The 19,158-nt window shown below is 43.3% G+C and overlaps 1 protein-coding gene across 3 annotated transcripts in view; it reads right to left on the reverse strand.

The window, feature by feature from the left end:
* Positions 1-1,604: 1,604 nt before the first annotated feature.
* The window catches only part of LOC126262572 (obg-like ATPase 1), a 307,783-nt gene continuing 290,229 nt past the window's right edge, over positions 1,605-19,158 (reverse strand). For all 3 annotated transcript variants that reach the window (XM_049959310.1, XM_049959288.1, XM_049959300.1), the window contains one exon: positions 1,605-2,059. In XM_049959310.1, coding sequence (XP_049815267.1) covers positions 1,949-2,059 — 111 coding nt within the window. In that variant the 3' untranslated portion in view covers positions 1,605-1,948. The remainder of the gene's footprint in view (positions 2,060-19,158) is intronic.

Genomic DNA, 19,158 nt, shown 5'->3' on the forward strand with positions numbered 1-19,158 from the left:
AATGATTAAAAAATTTGTGTAGTTTTTATCAAAATACACTTATTTAATGCAGTCTGTAGTAAACTCTTATTTAATTAATGTTGTGTTACCCCCTTCTTTCATTCATCTCTCATCACCCTTGATTTGCTCCACTGTAATTGTGAAGATAAGGTTGAATCATGTCTGCAGTAGGAGATAACTTTAATGCTTTAGGCATGGTTAGTGCAGGGAGTTGGTAGAAGGTACTTGTTTACAAGACACACAGCTAGGAACGTGGTTTCACTTTTTTACAACTTGAAACACGCACACACGCACACACACACACACACACACACACACACACACACACATTTTGGAATTCAAAGCCATATGACATTTTCAGTTGCAAAGAGAACAGTGACAGTGGCTGTGGCAAAGGACAATGGCAAATGGCTGATATACTTTGTATTTCCTGGTGAGAGGAGGGCAACTGCTGTCACCTGCCTACATTCTTTTCCCTTTTACAGATGACAGCACTCCCTCAACTACTTTTTGGCATATCTCCACAGTACATTAAATATTCTGTGTTAAGATATTTAGTGGTTTGTCTTTCAAACCATAACTATCCTTTTTCTCTCAACTGCTTGATTTACAGTGACAACATAAACACACAGCAATGTCTTTGGAACACATTGTAATCAGTATCTAATGACTAAAGGCTGTACACTTTCCTTTAGTATAATAATTACATTTGTGGACTCAGACTATGACAAAAAATCATCCACTGTGAGCTTTCAAGTTCTGTTATAACTTCCATGGCTTAGCTTGAATAAACAACTAAAATAAGTATTAATTCTTAGACAAGGACAAAATACAAAAAGAAGAGGGATATCTCAAGTCATGAATGATTACCAAAAGGAAATATGAAAGAAAGGCTAATACTTCTTCAGGGTTTGTGTTTAAATTTCCATAACCAAAAATCTGCTGTACGAGTTTTCGTTTTGTTGTTGTATGTCATGGCTACATGGTGGTCATACAAAAAGCAACATATACAAGTGCCCTGTTGCAGCAGCTGAAAAAAGCAGCAATCTGACAAATTGTAATACAAATCTAGATGAACAATGATAAAAGCATTCCTAGCTGTAGATGACTATAAGACAGCATGCCTATCTCAGCTGACAGACAGACATGTATATACAACCAGATGTGGAACCAACTACTAAAATTATCTACAGCAGTGCCAAAACGTCTCTCAGTTCCTTAATACAACAACAGCAACAACAACTACAAGTTTCTTTTGCTCCCTGTGATAACTCAAAATGATTTATTTTTTTAAAGCAAACCTGGGCCTACAAGTACTGCTCTTCAAACATCTCAAGATCTTTGATTATAATTTTCACTGTATTTAGGAAAAATAGCAATGATGATACAGATGCTTCAGAAATATCAATCGACATAACATATTTTAAAAATCCAGACAGGAATACAATTAACACAGTAATATTTGTTATACACTTTATGAAGTCCACATTAAATAATACATATACAATAGAAATTTCTTCATAATGCAACTGCCTCTTAAATAAAATATGCATACAGCTCATCCAATTTCTACAAAATGGGAATAAAATGAAATGACAACTCAATTTCTGTGCAAATGATGTATTTGTAGACTTTGTAATATATTACAAAAGTCATCTCAATCAAAGAAGCCTGTGGCATAAGTGTGTTTTAAAAAATCATAATTAATAAATGCATGTGTCTTCTGCAACATCAGATACAGAAAAGTAAAACACTGGAAACTCTTGTCTATTATCAACTATATAATAAATAAGGAGCCAAACATCATCAAATGTGTGGCTTTCTTGTGAACTGTAGCACAAAAGAAACAGCTAAAAACAACAGTTTTTCTGTATGTCAGTCTGCCACAGGCTTCCAATACGGGTAAGGAATTGCAGCAACAAATATCAGGATTGTGGATCCTATGAGGTCACTTTTTCTTCGCATCCTTCAGGCCTGCTCCTGCATTGAATTTGAAAAATATGATGTCACCGTCTTCCACGACATAATTCCTTCCCTGTTGTCTGTATTTGCCAGCTCCCTGAAACAATAAATAATATTTTAGTTTATGGAAAACAGAGCACAGGACTTTAACTTCAAGGTAATCTCTTTCTGTTATACAAAATGTAACTGATATTTCCCCCCATGAACGATGAACCTCGGCGTTGGTGGTGAGGCTTGCATGCCTCAGCGATACAGACAGCTGTGCCATAGGTGCAACCACAACGGAGGGGTATATGTTGAGAGGCTAGACAAACATGTGGTTTCTGAAGAGGGGAGCAGCCTTTTCAGTAGTTGCAGAAGCAACAGTCTGGATGATTGACCGATATGGCTTTGTAACGTTAAGCAAAACAGCCTTGCTGTGCTGGTACTGCGAATGCCTGAAAGCGAGGGGAAACTACAGCCATAATCTTTCCCCGAGAGCATGCAGCTTTACTGTATGGTTGAATGACGATGGCTTCCTCTTGGGTAAAATATTCTGGAGATAAAACAGTCCCCCATTCGGATTTCTGGACAGGAACTACTCAGGACGACGTCATTATCAGGAGAAACAAAACTGGCGTTCTATGGATCGGAGCATGGAATGTCAGATCCCTTAATCGGGCAGGTAGGTTACAAAACCTAAAAAGGGAAATGGATAAGTTAAAGTTAGATATAGTGGGAATTAGTGAAGTTTGGTGGCAGGAAGAACAAGACTTCTGGTCAAGTAAACGCAGGGTTATAAATGAAATGGGGGTAATGCAGGAGTAGGTTTAATAATGAATAAAAAGACAGAAGTGTGGGTCAGCTACTACGAACAGTATAGTGAATGCAGTATTGTAGCCAAGTTAGACACTAAGCCCATGCCTACCACAGTAGTACAAGTTTATATGCCACCTAGTTCTGCAGATGACAAAGATATTGATGAAATGTATGATGAGATAAAAGAAATTACTCAGATAGTGAAGGGAGAAAAAAATTTAATAGTCGTGGGGGACTGGAATTCGATAGTAGGAAAAGGAAGAGAAGGAAAATGTGGTAGGTGAATATGTTTTGGGGGTAAGGAATGATAGAGGAAGCCACCTGGTAGAATTTTGCACAGAGCGTGACTTAGTCATAGCTAACCCTTGGTTTAAGAATCATGAAAGAATGTTGTATATGTGGAAGAGGCCTGGAGACACAGAAAGGTTTCAGATAGATTATATAATGGTAAGACAGAGATTTAGGGACCAGGTTTTAAATTTTAAGACATTTCCAGGGGAAGATGTAGACTGACTACAATCTATTGGTTATGAACTGTAGATTAGAACTAAAATAACAGCAAAAAAGTGGGAATTTAAGGAGATGGGACCTGGATAAGCTGAAAGAACCAGAGGTTGCAGAGAGTTTCATAGAGAGCATTAGGGAATGGTGGACAGGGACAGGGGAAAGAAATACAGCAGAAGAAGAATTGGTAGCTTTGAGAGATGAAATAGTGAAGGCAGCAGAGGATCAAGTAGGTAAAAAGACAAGGGCTAGTAGAAATCCTTGGGTAACAGAAGAGATATTGAATTTAATAGATGAAAGGAGAAAATATAAAAATGTAGTAAATGAAGCAGATGTAGAGGCACATAACACTAGGGGTAAAATAGATACTGCCTACAGTAAAACTAAAGAGACGTTTGGAGAGAAGAGAACCACTTGTATGAACATCAAGAGCTCAGATGGAAAACCAGTTCTAAGCAAAGAAGGGAAAGCGGAAAGGTGGAAGGAGTATATAGAGGGTCTATAAAAGGGCGACATACTTGAGGGCAATATTTTGGAAGTGGAAGAGGATTTAGGTGAAGATGAAATGGGAGATATGACACTGCGTGAAGAATTTTGAAAGAGCACTGAAACACCTTACGGAAACAAGGCCCTGGGAGTAGACGACATTCCATTAGAACTACTGAAAGCCTCGGGAGAGACAGCCCTGATGAAACTCTACCATCTGGTGAGTAAGATGTATGAGACAGGCGAAATGCCCTCAAATTTCAAGAAGAATATAGTAATTCCAATCCCATAGAAAGCAGGTGTTAATATGTGTGAAAATTACTGAACTATCAGCTTAACAAGTCACGGCTGCAAAATATTGACATGAATTCTTTACATATGAATGGAAGAACTGGAAGAAGCTGACCCTGGGGAAGATCAGTTCATTTCCATAGAAATGTTTGAACACACAAGGCAATACTGACCCTACAACTTATGTTAGAAAATTGATTAAGGAAAGGGAAACCTATGTTTCTAGTCTTTGTAGACTGAGAGAAAGCTCTTTCAAATTCTGATGGTGGCTGGGGTCAAATACAGGGAGCGAAAGGCTATTTACAATTTGCACAGAAACCAGATGGCTGTTATGTAGGAGTCAAGGGGCATGAAGGGAAGCAGTGGTTGGGAAGGGAGTGAGACAGGGTTGTAGCCCATCCCTGATGTTATTCAATCTATTTGGAGTAGCAATTAAAATACATAGAGAAGAAATAAAAACTTAGAGGTTTGCCAATAACATTGTAATTCTGTCAGAGACAGCAAAGGACCTGGAAAAGCAGTTAAATGGAATGGACAGTGTCTTGAAAGGAGAAGATAAGATGGATGTCACCAAAAGCAAAACAAGGATAATGGAATGTAGTCTTATTAAATCAGGTGATGCTGAGGGAATTAGACTAGGAAATGAGACACTTAAAGCAGTAGATGAGTTTTGCTATCTGGGGAGCAAATTAACTAATGATGGTCGAAGTAGAGAGGATATAAAATGTAGACTGGCAATGGAAGAAAAGAGTTTCTGAAGAAAAGAAATTTGTTAACACTCAGTATAGACTGAGGTGTCAGGAAGCCTTTTCTAAAAGGATTTGTATGGAGTGTAGCCATGTATGGATGTGAAACATGGACATAAATAGTTTAGACAAGAAGACAATATAAGCTTTCAAAATGTGGTGCTACAAAAGAATGCTGAAGATTAGATGGGTAGATACTGAATAGCATTGGGGAGAAGAGGAATTTGTGGCACAACTTGACTAGAGGAAGGGATCAGTTGGTAGGACATATTCTGAAGCATCAAGGGATCACCAATTTAGTATTGGAGTGCAGCTTGGAGGGTAAAAATTCTAGAGGGAGACCAAGAGATGAATACACTAAGCAGATTCAGAAGGATGTAGTGTGCATAAGTTACTTGGAGATGAAGAAGCTTGCAGAGGATAGAATAGCATGTAGACCTGCATCAAACCAGTCTCTGGACTGGAGATAACAACAACAACTACTACTACTGATATTTACAAAATGAATTACATCAGTTGATTTTGTAGCAACTTGTAATCACTAGAAAACAATATAGAGGTGGAACATCCATCTTGTGATGTGATTGTGGCATACTAATTAATGAAATAAAATAATGTTCACCGGTCCAATGGGGCAAAATCTAAATTTTGTACTGCCAATGAAACCAACAAAAACATAGCTTTTATTATGTGCAATAATCCAGCCAGAATCAATAATGCTGTATAATTTAAAACTAACAGTATGTAGAAAATTTAAAAATTTGAGAAGTGAGTGCTGTTATTAAGACTGTCTTATAACAAATATAACATTATGCAGTAGTGATCAAATCCTTGTCGGGCCAGTTATGTTCGGTAGTGTTTTACTTTATGGAAATGCCAACATCAGCATGGTCCTTTTCAGCAATGTGATATGTGTTATCTTTTCTCTCGTATGTCCAACTGAGTATCAGTCTCTATCAACTGTGACACCTCAGAATGCTAATTTCCAACTTTACTCCCCCTCCTCCTCACACCCAATCTTGCCTCATTCCTTCTGATCTAAACCCTACAAGTGTACTGGCTGTCAACTTCAATATTAGGGATCTGCCTCCTGTCATGTTTTACACATATTGGGCCACTCACTCCACTATCACTGATTCTGATACTTCAGGTAACCTCAGGTCTACTGTAAGAACTTTTTCCAAATCTGCATATGCAGGGAGATTAACACGACTGAATAATTCAAACATGTTATGGCAACATTAATGGCCCCGTGGATCCTTACGTGCTGCAAATAATGTAACTTGCACTCATTACTTTTCATTGTTAGCTCCTTTTACCTTTCTTTTTTATGTATTCCGCTAATAAATACTGCTTCTGTGTACCTTCCTTGAACTATTGTATGATGGAAAATAAATTTGGAAATCCAACTGATTCATGGAGGCAGATATACAACAACATTTTCAAATGAGGTTTCACAAATTGTCTAGTACTCAAGAAGAGCAATGCATTAACTAATTAGTGACTTACGTACATGGCATGTTGAAAAAGGTGAACTTTGAAAATAGTGGACATAGTGCTGTAGCCCTGATGTCAAGTATTGCTACAGGAACTTTTAGCAAGACATTGTTGTCTACAACATTCCTTTGCATAACTCATTTCTGAGATGTAACCATTCAAGTGAGCTTAGACACAAAGTGTTCAACTAATTTTATAATGAAGGAACAGGTATGGAAGTCTGTTGCAAGACTGGGAAGGGAGTTTAAGGAAAATACATTTGAACTGCTTGGCCAAATTATAGAGGCAGGCTTTAAATGTTGCATGCAGTCCAATCAGTGATTTAACCACAACCTTCCACATCACGTAAGCCGATATCACAAGTGTGAAGTGCTGACCAGTAATACACAAATATAGTTGTTGAACAGTCTGAAAAAGTTGGAGGCTTCAATGTGGAAACCTACTGCACAAGTGTAACTAACAAATTCAAATCAATCATCAGGCAGCAAAATTCATGCCGCTGTTATTGAAAGGCGAAGAAAAAGAGATCCACGTATGCATGTGTTGGAATGTGCTTGAAAATGGGAGGGTAGTGATGAAAACTTCCCAAAAAAAGTCATGGCAAGAGATGAGATATGGTTCTGTGGTTATAACACAGACACAGTTGGATAAAAAATGATCAATTAATAAGGCATACACATGTCTGTTCAATGACAGTGTGGTAACAACTACTTCTTTCACTAGAAAGACAACATTCACATCACTAGTTTGCACCCCTTGGCAATCTGGAAAATGAAGAACTGCATCAACAGGTTTTAACACATTAGTGAGAAGCTGTGAAATGGCAACGCACTGAATTGCACATAATTTGTGACATACAACTACCTGATAAAATGTTAAACAGCTGTTTCACCTCACATACACCTTTTTCTACATACTTGGTGGTAGCAGATATTATACCAATTATTCACATTAAAAAATCACATAAAAATTAGGTTAGCAAAACAATGCTGAAATTACAGAAAATTCACTTTATGTATTCCAACAACAATTACTGAGGAATGGCTGGGTATATTATGTAACCGGGAGGTGGGGACTAATGTGAAGGGGACAGTACCTAAGTTGTAAAAAACAAATGAAACTGTTACAGCACAAATTTGATTTATTTTCATACCCTTAATACTATGAAAAAATTAAAGTTTTTTATACTGTGATCCTGAATACCTCTCATATAGGCACTAAAAATCCCGAAATCTATGTCCTTACATATCCAAGTATTTTATCACACTATAAGAAATGTTTACTATTCTGTCATTTAGTCACTTTGCAACACACATTTTGGTTTCTTCTCTCGGTCTTGTTCTCATGCTGAACATAAAAATAAAATATGAAAAGCAGTTAGTGTTTTGGAAACTGTGCAATACAGAAAATCTATGTTCAAAAGATAATTCTTCTTTGGCACAGTTTCAAAAACTATGCAAGTCTTCCGATCAATACAAGTAATTCATTGTCTTTGTAGAAGCAGAACAGTTCATGCCAGAATTTTTTTTTGTTACATTTTGAGGCAATGACTCGCCTTGACCTCAAATTCCTTTCTGAGACGCACTGTAATATGAATAGCTGTTTTGAGTGATCTGCTCAAAATATTGGTGTTTTTTTTTTTTCATCTAAATTACCTGATCAAAAGTATCCAGACACCAATTTGTGGACATTCTGCTGTTACTGTTTCTCCACTGACAACAAAATACCACCCACATCCTTTTATACTCGCAAGTCAGTGTCTCCTGGGGTGCCTCGACACTTTTGATCAAATAGCATATGTTTAATACTTCTCATTTCCAATAAATGAATTGTCAGTTCTGAAAGCATGTGACTGTCTAACTTCCAGTACTTGTTTTTTTTTACTAGTCCTTGATTAGTGGCCACAGCTATGCTGAATGCACAAGGTGGCGGAGGCAGTAGAAAAAAAAAATTAGCAAAAGCTGGCTGTTGAAGAGCTGACTTACGAAGCCCCGCTCCCCCTCCCCTGCCTTCGCCTTCCAAAATGGAAAAAAATTTAGAACTTTCCATCCCTCATGAAGAAGTGACTGAGAAACAGCTGATTGGAAACTGCCAAAACATACTCCAGCACACAAGAAAATGCTCCAAGAATTAATTCCCCCGAAGAACTCTATCTTCAAATGATGACAAACATCAATAGAATGGTCTCTCTATCATCATAAATACAAAATGGGAGAACTGAAGAGAGCCATTATCTCCAGTCTCAAAAGAGGCTTGGAATGCTCGAAGTAGATCAATGTTTGTATTTGTGATTGATATTCTCTGTCTCCATCAGTCTCTTGCCTGTACAAAAATGTACTATACACCCTCGTCCTCCTTTGAGATACTGTCTGGGGAACTGAATTCATTAGTGCCTGTTGTGCCTGGACTTCACAGGTTTTGTTGTTTACTATTACCATGCTGAAGCTCAACCCGTTCACTGCTGTAAACTAACACGACGTCCGGCCCTGGTAGCTGAGTGGTCAGCGTGACAGAATGTCAATCCTAAGGTCCCGGGTTCGATTCCCGGCTGGGTCGGAGATTTTCTCCGCTCAGGGACTGGGTGTTGTGTTGTCCTAATTATCATCATTTCATCCCCAACGACGCGCAGGTCGCCGAGGTGGCGTCAAATCGAAAGACCTGCACCAGGCGAACGGTCTACCCGACGGGAGGCCCTAGCCACACGACATTTCATTTCAACTAACACAACAAACTTTAAGTAGATTTTTAACTTCTGTTTCATTACAGCGAAGTCTTTGTTTCTCCACATTTGTATACTGAGGCAGTAACAGGAAGTTTATTTATGAAAGCTATTTAAATATTTTGAGTGTGTGCATGAGATTGAGGATAGATACTTTATCCAGGGCACCATGCATAAAATCACCCACGTCGATACAGTGTTCACTTTCAGGAGGCATTTTTACAGTCTCATGCTACCATTCTGTCTTTAAGTGAACAAAATATAATCTTGCTGAGTACAGACTGGATCACAAACTTCCTAACAGATAGTACTCAACACTTGATTCTTAACGGGATGAAATTTATAGCAACTCTGGGAAAGCTATTACTTTTTGCAGTGTATATAAGTGATCCAGTGGATAACACTGGAAGCTTCATAATACTGTTTTCAGGCCTTGCTGTTGTCTGTGGTGAAGTTGCAAGAAACTTGCAGAGGATTGATGATTGGTGGAGGGACTCGTAGCTGACCCTGATCGAATATGAATGTAACATATTACACACAGATGTGCAAAAGGTATTCATTAAGTCAATCAGAGAAACTTTTTACCAGTCAGTATATCTTTGTACCACTTTTCACTTTCGTTTCAAATAGTTGTTGCTTCGCCTAAATAAAAGTACAATATAAAAACATAAAGAAACAATAAAATTAGTTTATAGTTTGTCATATGTGATTATATTATTTACAACACGTTACGATTATGTGCAAACCTGGACCTCCAGCATTTGTGAGCAGTGTGCTTAGGAAGGTTTGATACAAGTACAATTCCTGGATTAATTTGTAGCCAGAGGTGGCTTTACTTGTACTATTTTCATTTTCAATCCCACAGAAGTTCTTCCACGATACTTCGAAAATACACTAGAGAGCAGTGAAAGTAGCAGTCAGGTCTCCCACTCCTCCTCTTCCCTTCTCTTCTAAGTACCAATGAAAAGTCTTTGCCCTAGTCGGGCTTGGTCTGTAGATCTATATTCAAACACAGTATAATTTCTATCATTTGTGCCATACAGGTACCATTACACGAAGCAGCAACTACCAAATGAACACCTATTATTAACGGATTTATATGGCAATACCACATTTCATTCATGCTGCTACTGGCACAGCTTTGCAACTTTGTTGTCACCTACTACCCAGCATTCGTTCATGTGTGCACTGCATGGAATAATTTTTGCTAAGATTGCACTGATTTTAATCAGGTAGTATTGCTACTTGTTCTCGTGAGTTACGATGAGTGAGTTTCAAGACACGCAGAACCAAATATAGGGAGTCATACTCACAGTATATGAATTTCTTCACAACCTTGGAGACAATGACAGAACAGATGAAATCTTATAAGCCCTAGAGGCTGCAAAAGCAAAGGCGTGTAGTGGTGTTTTACTGTGAATTTACCTTTCAAAACATGTTGTTGTTGTTGTTGTTGTTGTTGTTGTTGTGGTCTTCAGTCCTGAGACTGGTTTGATGCAGCTCACCATGCTACTCTATCCTGTGCAAGCTTCTTCATCTCCCAGTACCTACTGCAACCTACATCCTTCTGAATCTGCTTAGTGTATTCATCTCTAGGTCTCCCCCTACGATTTTTACCCTCCACGATGCCCTCCAATACTAAATTGGTGATCCCTTGATGCCTCGGAACATGTCCTACCAACCGATCCCTTCTTCTGGTCAAGTTGTGCCACAAACTCCTCTTCTCCCCAATCCTATTCAGTACCTCCTCATTAGTTATGTGATCTACCCATCTAATCTTCAGCATTCTTCTGTAGCACCACATTTCGAAAGCTTCTATTCTCTTCTTGTCCAAACTATTTACCGTCCATGTTTCACTTCCATACATGGCTACACTCCATACAAATACTTTCAGAAATGACTTCCTGACACTTAAATCTATACTCGATGTTAACAAATTGCTCTTCTTCAGAAACGCTTTCCTTGCCATTGCCAGTCTACATTTTATATCCTCTCTACTTCAACCATCATCGGTTATTTTGCTCCCCAAATAGAAAAAACTCCTTTACTACTTTAAGTGTCTCATTTCCTAATCTAATACCCTCAACATCACTCGACTTAATTCGACTACATTCCATTATCCTCGTTTTGCTTTTGTTGATGTTCATCTTATATCCTCCGTTCAAGACACCATCCATTCCGTTCAACTGCTCTTCCAAGTCCTTAGCTGCCTCTGACAGAATTACAATGTCATCGGCGAACCTCAAAGTTTTCATTTCTTCTCCATGGATTTTAATACCTACTCCGAATTTTTCTTTTGTTTCCTTTACTGCTTGCTCAATATACAGATTGAATAACATCGGGGAGAGGCTACAACCCTGTCTTACTCCCTGCCCAACCGCTGCTTCCCTTTCATGTCCCTCGACTCTTATAACTGCCAGCTGGTTTCTGTACAAATTGTAAATAGCCTTTCGCTCCCTGTATTTTACCCCTGCCACCTTTAGAATTTGAAAGAGAGTATTCCAGTCAACATTGTCAAAAGCTTTCTCTAAGTCTACAAATGCTAGAAACGTAGGTTTGCCTTTCCTTAATCTTTCTTCTAAGGTAAGTCGTAAGGTTAGTATTGCCTCACGTGTTCCAGTATTTCTACGGAATCCAAACTGATCTTCCCCGAGGCCGGCTTCTACTAGTTTTTCCATTCGTCTGTAAAGAATTCATGTTAGTATTTTGCAGCTGTGGCTTATTAAACTGATTGTCCGGTAATTTTCACATCTGTCAACACCTGCTTTCTTTGGGATAGGAATTATTATATTCTTCTTGAAGTCTGAGGGTATTTCACCTGTTTCATACATCTTGCTCACCAGATGGTAGAGTTTTGTCAGGACTGGCTCTCCCAAGGCCGTCAGTAGTTCCAATGGAATGTTGTCTACTCCGGGGGCCTTGTTTCGACTCAGGTCTTTCAGTGCTCTGTCAAACTCTTCACGCAGTATCGTATCTCCCATTTCATCTTCATCTACATCCTCTTCCATTTCCATAATATTGTCCTCAAGTACATCGCCCTTGTATAGACCCTCTATATACTCCTTCCACCTTTCTGCTTTCCCTTCTTTGCTTAGAACTGGGTTTCCATCTGAGCTCTTGATGTTCATACAAGTGGTTCTCTTATCTCCAAAGGTCTCTTTAATTTTCCTGTAGGCAGTATCTATCTTACCCCTAGTGAGATAAGCCTCTACATCCGTACATTTGTCCTCTAGCCATCCCTGCTTAGCCATTTTGCACTTACTGTCGATCTCATTTTTGAGACGTTTGTATTCCTTTTTGCCTGCTTCATTTACTGCATTTTTATATTTTCTCCTTTCATCAATTAAATTCAATATTTCTTCTGTTACCCAAGGATTTCTACTAGCCCTCGTCTTTTTACCTATCTGATCCTCTGCTGCCTTCACTACTTCATCCCTCAAAGCTACCCATTCCTCTTCTACTGTATTTCCTTCCCCCATTCCTGTCAATTGTTCCCTTATGCTCTCCCTGAAACTCTGTACAACCTCTGGTTCTTTCAGTTTATCCAGGTCCCATCTCCTTAAATTCCCACCTTTTTGCAGTTTCTTCAGTTTTAATCTACAGGTCATAACCAATAAATTGTGGTCAGAGAATACGAGAATGCATTAATAAACAGAGGCTGCTGTTTCACTAGAATATTTTTTTTTTTACCATAATCTTGAAATATGCTGGAGTCATTCTCTCTCCGCAACAGTGTGTACAATCATTTGAAATTTTCTGACAGTTTAAGACTGTGTGCCAGACTGCAACTCAAACATAGGACCTTTGCCTTTCATGGACAAGTGCTTTTCTTGATGTAGGGTTTTGCAGACATAATATATTGATCAAATTGGACCACTGTCCACTTCCAATTATAAAATTGTTATTGCAATGTGCTATCTGCTGATATCAAGTATCATATCACTTTCCAGAGAATGTCTTGTAATGCAGTGTGCATACATGTGCCACACGGCATTGTCTGATGGCACACTTTTCCTGCTTTTGTTCAGTCACACAGGCCAAAGGTTTCTGACATTTGATGACTGAGGTGTACAGCGAGAACATGAGTGGGGGAAGTATGCACAAAAGATGGAGAGAGTGCTTTCTACATTTGCGTCTCCAGCTGCCACTTTCACTGTTCCCTGGTATAGCAACCTTGATGTAAATGGCACAATTTAATTTGAAGATTTATTTCACTTTTTAGGGCGCACAACTTCAACGGTCATTAGCGCCCAGACTACGTTAGGAATGCACCGCGAGTCACAAGTTTAAGACAGCAACGAAACGGAAAACACGATAAAAGTCAGACTGACAGGCATAGGATTAAAAAAGAAAACAGCATAATCAAATGTCCTTTGAGAGGGTTGTCAAATTGATAAAATGAAGAACGCGAGCAGCTGCTCGTGGGCCATCTGCTAAAATGGCTTCTACAGTACAGGGCAGGCCAAGATCAAGACGCAGGGTGTTAAAATCCGGACAGGACGTTAAAATGTGGCGGACCGTCAGCAATTGCCCACATGGGCAGAACGGCGCCGGCGCAGCCGTCAGCAGATGGCGATGGCTGAACCGGCAGTGTCCAATTCGTAACCGGGCCAAAACTACCTCCTCCCGCCGAGAAGGGCGTGAGGAGGACGTCCAAGCCACGGGAAGAGGTTTTAAGGCCCGAAGCTTGTTGTCTGTAAGTGCAGCCCAATCGGCATGCCACAACGATAAAATGCGCCGACAAATTACCCTGCTACAATCTGAGGAAGGGACACAACAAGAAGCTGTCCGAGGCTGGAGGACCGCAGCCTTGGCCGCGGCATCTGCAGCTTCGTTCCCGGGGATACCGACATGGCCAGGAACCCACATAAAGCTAACCGGAGAACCGACGTCCACCAGCTGCTGAAGAGGGCGTTGGATCCGGTGCACGAAAGGGTGAACCGGGTACGGATCACTGAGGCTCTGGATAGCGCTAAGGGAATCGGAGCAGATGATATATCCAGAATGTCGGTGGCGGCAGATGTAAAGAACAGCCTGGTAGAGGGCAAAGAGCTCAGCTGTGAAGACCGAACAATGGCCATGGAGAGAACACCCGACCCCGTCATTGGTCTTAGAGCCATCTGTATAAATGAAGGTCATATTAATGAACTTCGAACGATGTTCGACAAAACGGGAGTGGTAGACCGAACTGGGGGTAACCTCCTTCGGGAGCGAGCAGAGGTCAAGGTGGACGCGAACCTGAGCCTGGAGCCAAGGTGGCGTGTGGCTCTCGCCCACTCGAAAGGTTGCAGGGAGTGAAAAATTAAGGTGTTGAAGGAGGCGACGAAAGCGAACTCCAGGGGGTAGCAGGGCAGAGACATACAACCCGTATTGACTGTCGAGAGAGTCATCAAAAAAGGAACGATAAGACGGGTGGTCGGGCATTGCCAGTAGCCGACAGGCATACCAACAAAGCAGTATATCGCGCCGGTAGGTGAGTGGCAACTCACCAGCGTCAGCATGAAGACTCTCGACGGGACTAGTATAAAACGCTCCGATCGCAAGTCGTAAACCCCGATGTTGTATGGAGTTGAGGCGGCGTAAGATGGATGGCCGTGCAGAGGAGTATACGAAGCTCCCATAATCCAGCTTGGAGCGGACGATCGACCGATATAGGCGAAGTAGGACGGTTCGATCCGCTCCCCACGACATACCACTGAGAACACGGAGGACATTTAGAGAACAGGTACAACGGGCAGCCAAATATGACACATGTGGAGACCAACTAAGTTTCCTGTCAAATGTAAGACCTAAAAATTTTGTTGTCTCCACGAATGGGAGAGCAACGGGACCGAGTCTTAAGGACGGTGGGAGAAACTCTTTGTAGCGCCAGAAGTTAATACAGGCCGTCTTCTCGGCAGAAAAACGGAAGCCATTGGCGACACTCTAGGAGTAAAGACGGTCAAGAGAACGCTGAAGACAGTGCTCCAGGAGACACATATGCTGCGCGCTGCAATAGATGGTAAAATCGTCCACGAAAAGGGAGCCTGATACATCAGCTGGGAGGCAATCCATTATTGGATTGATCGCTATGGCGAAGAGAGCGACGCTCAAAACTGAGCCCTGTGGCACCCCATTCTCCTGGCGAAAGGTGTCTGACAGGACAGAACCCACACGTACCCTGAACTGTCGATCCATTAAAAAGGAACGAATAAAAAGAGGGAGGCGACCGCGAAGGCCCCATGTATGCATGGTGCGGAGAATGCCCGCCCTCCAACAGGTGTCGTACGCCTTCTCCAAATCAAAGAACACAGCCGCGGTCGGGCGCTTCCGCAAGAAGTTATTCATAATGAAGGTCGACAAGGTAACCAGATGGTCAACAGCAGAGCGGCGCCTACGAAATCCACATTGTACATTGGTAAGTAGGCGTCGAGACTCGAGCAGCCAAACCAATCGAGAGTTAACCATTCGCTCCATCACTTTACAGACACAGCTGGTAAGCGAGATGGGTCGATAACTGGAAGGCAAGTGCTTGTCCTTCCCCGGCTTAGGAATCGGGACAACAATAGACTCACGCCAGCATGCGGGAACATGTCCCTCAATCCAGATGCGATTGTAAGTACGAAGAAGAAAATCTTTACCCGCAGGAGAAAGGTTCTTCAGCATCTGAATATGAATAGAATCAGGCCCTGGAGCGGAGGACCGTGATCGGCCAAGTGCGTTTTCGAGTTCCCGCATGGTGAATGGGGCATTATAACTTTCACGATTCGAGGAGCGGAAGTTAGGTGGCCTAGCCTCCTCTGCCTGTTTGCGGGGGAGGAAGGCAGGGTGGTAATGAGCGGAGCTCGAAACCTCTGCGAAAAAGCGGCCGAAGGCATTGGAGACAGCCTCAGGGGCCACAAGGACGTCATTCGCGACCGTCAAGCCAGAAACTGGTGAGTGGACCTTAGTGCCAGACAGCCGGCGCAGGCTACCCCAGACAACAGAAGAAGGAGTAAAACTGTTGAAGGTGCTTGTGAAAGCAGCCCAGCTGGCTTTCTTGCTTTCTTTAATAATACGACGACACTGTGCACGTAATCGCTTATAATTGATACAATTCGCCACTGTAGGCTGGCGTTTAAAGGTGCGTAAAGCACGTCAACGAGCACGTAAAGCGTCTCTACATGCCGCGGTCCACCAGGGGACCGGTACGCGACGTGGAGAAGAAGTAGGGTGAGGGATGGAATATTCAGCAGCAGTGAGAATGACTTCCGTGAGGTGTGTGACCTGACTATCGCAGCTTGTGAATGTTTGATCCTGAAAGGTCGCCCTGGAAGAGAAGAGCCCCCAGTCTGCTTTGGAGATGGTCCAACTAGATGAGCACGGAGAGGGGGTATGCTGCAGGAGATGGATAACACACGGGAAGTGGTCGCTCGAATATGTATCAGAAAGTGCATACCACTCGAACCGGCGTGCAAGTTGGGGAGTACATATAGAGAGGTCTAAATGGGAATAGGTGTGAGATGTGTCCGAAAAAAAAGTAGGGGCGCCAGTATTGAGGCAGACAAGATTGAGCTGGTTGACAAGGTCTGCTAACAGGGCGCCCCTCGGGCAGGATGCTGGAGAGCCCCAAAGGGGATGGTGGGCATTGAAGTCTCCAGTTAACAAAAATGGTGCAGGTAGCTGAGCAATAAGTTGCATCATGTCTGCCCTGGTAACGGCAGACGACAATGGAGTGTAAACGGTACAAATGGAAAATGTAAAAGTGGGGAGAGTAATGCGGATGGCAACTGCCTGCAGGCCGGTGTGCAACGTGATGGGATCGTAGTAAATATCATCCCGGACCAGCAACATAACCCCTCCATGAGCTGGGATACCTACCACAGGGGGTAGGTCAAAACGCACAGAGGTGTAGTGTGCCAAGGCAATTTGATCGCAAGGACGCAGCTTCGTTTCCTGGAGTGCGACGATGAGCGGACGCTGCAAACGGAGCAGTAACTTCAAGTCCTCTCGGTTGGAGCGAATGCTGCGAATATTCCAGTGAATAAGTGCCATCGTAAGAAAAGAAAAAGGAAGATGAAAGAAGGGGTCACCTCGAAGGCCGCTGAGGGCCTGGCTTCGAGCGAGCACTGCCGCCGCTATCAGTAGGCGGACAGTCATCGTCCATTGGGTCTATAGGTTCATCGGCCATCTTGGAAAGATGGCCGGGAGGGGGAGCTTCCTCCGCCGGTGAACGGCCAGATGTTCGGCTACCAGCGGTGCGGCCAGGCGAAACGGATGACGGCCTGGGGCGGCAACCGCTGGGTGGCGCAGGAGAAGTAATGCGCCGTGGCGGAGAAGGAGAACTGTGCTTCCTATTTGCCTTCTTGGAAGGTCGTTTGGTGGAAGTACCGGTCGAAGGCTGGGAGGTCGAGGTACGTAGGAAGTCTGCACGGGACGGTTCCTTCTTGAAGGCCCATGCATCTGACTTCTGGGTCTTCGTCTTAGCAGAAGCTGATGAAGGGGCTGGTGCCTGTGGGGTGATGGGAGGAAGAGGAGACGTCGACCGCGCGATCTTAGCACTGGCCGAACGGACGACCGTGGTGCTGAAGGTCAGATCGCATGTCTGGGTTGCCACCTCCCTGGTAGTCCGAGGAGAGGCGAGGACAGTACTGTATTTCCCCGCTGGGAGCAGCGTGGGCTTCCTACTAGCCAATAGCTTGCGAGCAGCCGAGGTGGACACTTTCTCTTTGACCCGAATTTCTTGGATACAGCGTTCTTCCTTCTAGACAGGACAGTCGAGGGAGGATGCGGCATGGTCACCCTGACAGTTCACACAACGAGGAGACTGAGGTGGACAGTCACCCTCATGGGCATCCCTGCCACAAGTGACACATTTAGCCGCATTGGAACAAGACTGTCGAGTGTGATTGAAACGCTGACACTGGTAGCAGCGTGTAGGTGTCGGGACATAGGGGCGAACAGAAATAACCTCGTAGCCCGCCTTGATGCGCGAGGGCAGCTTAACACTATCAAAGGTCAAGAAAAGTGTCCGGGTCGGTACAAGGTCATTGTTGACCTTTTTCATGACCCTATGGACAGCCGTCACGCCCTGCTCAGCGAGGAAAGATTGAATCTCCTCGTCAGTCAAGCCGTCGAGGGATCTAGTATAGACCACACCACGAGACAAATTCAAAGTTCGGTGAGCCTCCACCCGGACAGGGAACGTGTACAGGAGTGTGGCCCGAAGCAGTTTTTGTGCCTGAAAGGCGCTCTCAGTTTCGAGTAATAAGGTACCGTTACGCAACCTGGTACAAGATTTAACAGATCCGGCTATGGCATCTACGCCCTTCTGGATAACGAAAGGGTTGACAGAGAAAAAATCCTTTCCATCCTCAGATTGAGAAACGACGAGGAACTGTGGGGCAGGCGGTAGTACTTTTGTCACTGGTAGCTGGTCACGTTTCCGTTTTTGGGCAGAAGTCGAGAGAGATGGAGTGGAATCCATTGCGGAGGAATCCCCCATGATTGCCAGCGTCTCCGATGGCGCGCTCCTTCCTTGTGGGGACCCTCTCAGAGGGCACTCCCGCCTTAGGTGAATGTTTACACCTCAGGTCACACCTCCCGAGAAACAGACGGAGGGACCAATCGGCATGGTCAGAAGGTATCAGCTCAGGCAATCACCCCTCCCCGGGCCTCGCCTTTACCACGGGGTACGCGCGTGCCTTACATGTCTACCCAGGGCGGGGAATTACGCGTTACCCCGTCACCGGCTACGCGTGCGAACGCGTGGGTCGGCCTTCAGGCGCGCACAGGGAGGAAGGAAGAAGAGGAAAAAGGAGAGAGAGAGGGAGAGAGAGAGAGGACAGACTGTCTCAAACGCCGAGGCGGAGACCAGAGAAGGCAAGGAGAAGTAGGCAATGAGAAGGCAAGGAGAAGGCAATGAGAGGGCAAGGAGATTTTGCAGGGGAAAGTGTAAGGAAGACAGTGAGGTGGAGAAGAGCAAAGAAAGGAACCAACCAAAGGAAGGAAGAAACGAGAAGTGAAAAAGCAAAATGACCGCAAATAGAGGTCGTGGAACCGTCCGTCTCCGGACGCAGGCGCTAACTACCCCCTTGAGGGGGAGGGACTCCTTTTAGTCGCCTCTTACGACAGGCAGGAATACCTCGGGCCTATTCTAATCCCCGGACCCGCAGGGGGGCCATGAAAGAGAGGTGT

This window comes from Schistocerca nitens, chromosome 1 (assembly GCF_023898315.1).
Source record: "Schistocerca nitens isolate TAMUIC-IGC-003100 chromosome 1, iqSchNite1.1, whole genome shotgun sequence".
Classification (NCBI taxonomy): Eukaryota; Metazoa; Arthropoda; class Insecta; order Orthoptera; family Acrididae; genus Schistocerca; species Schistocerca nitens.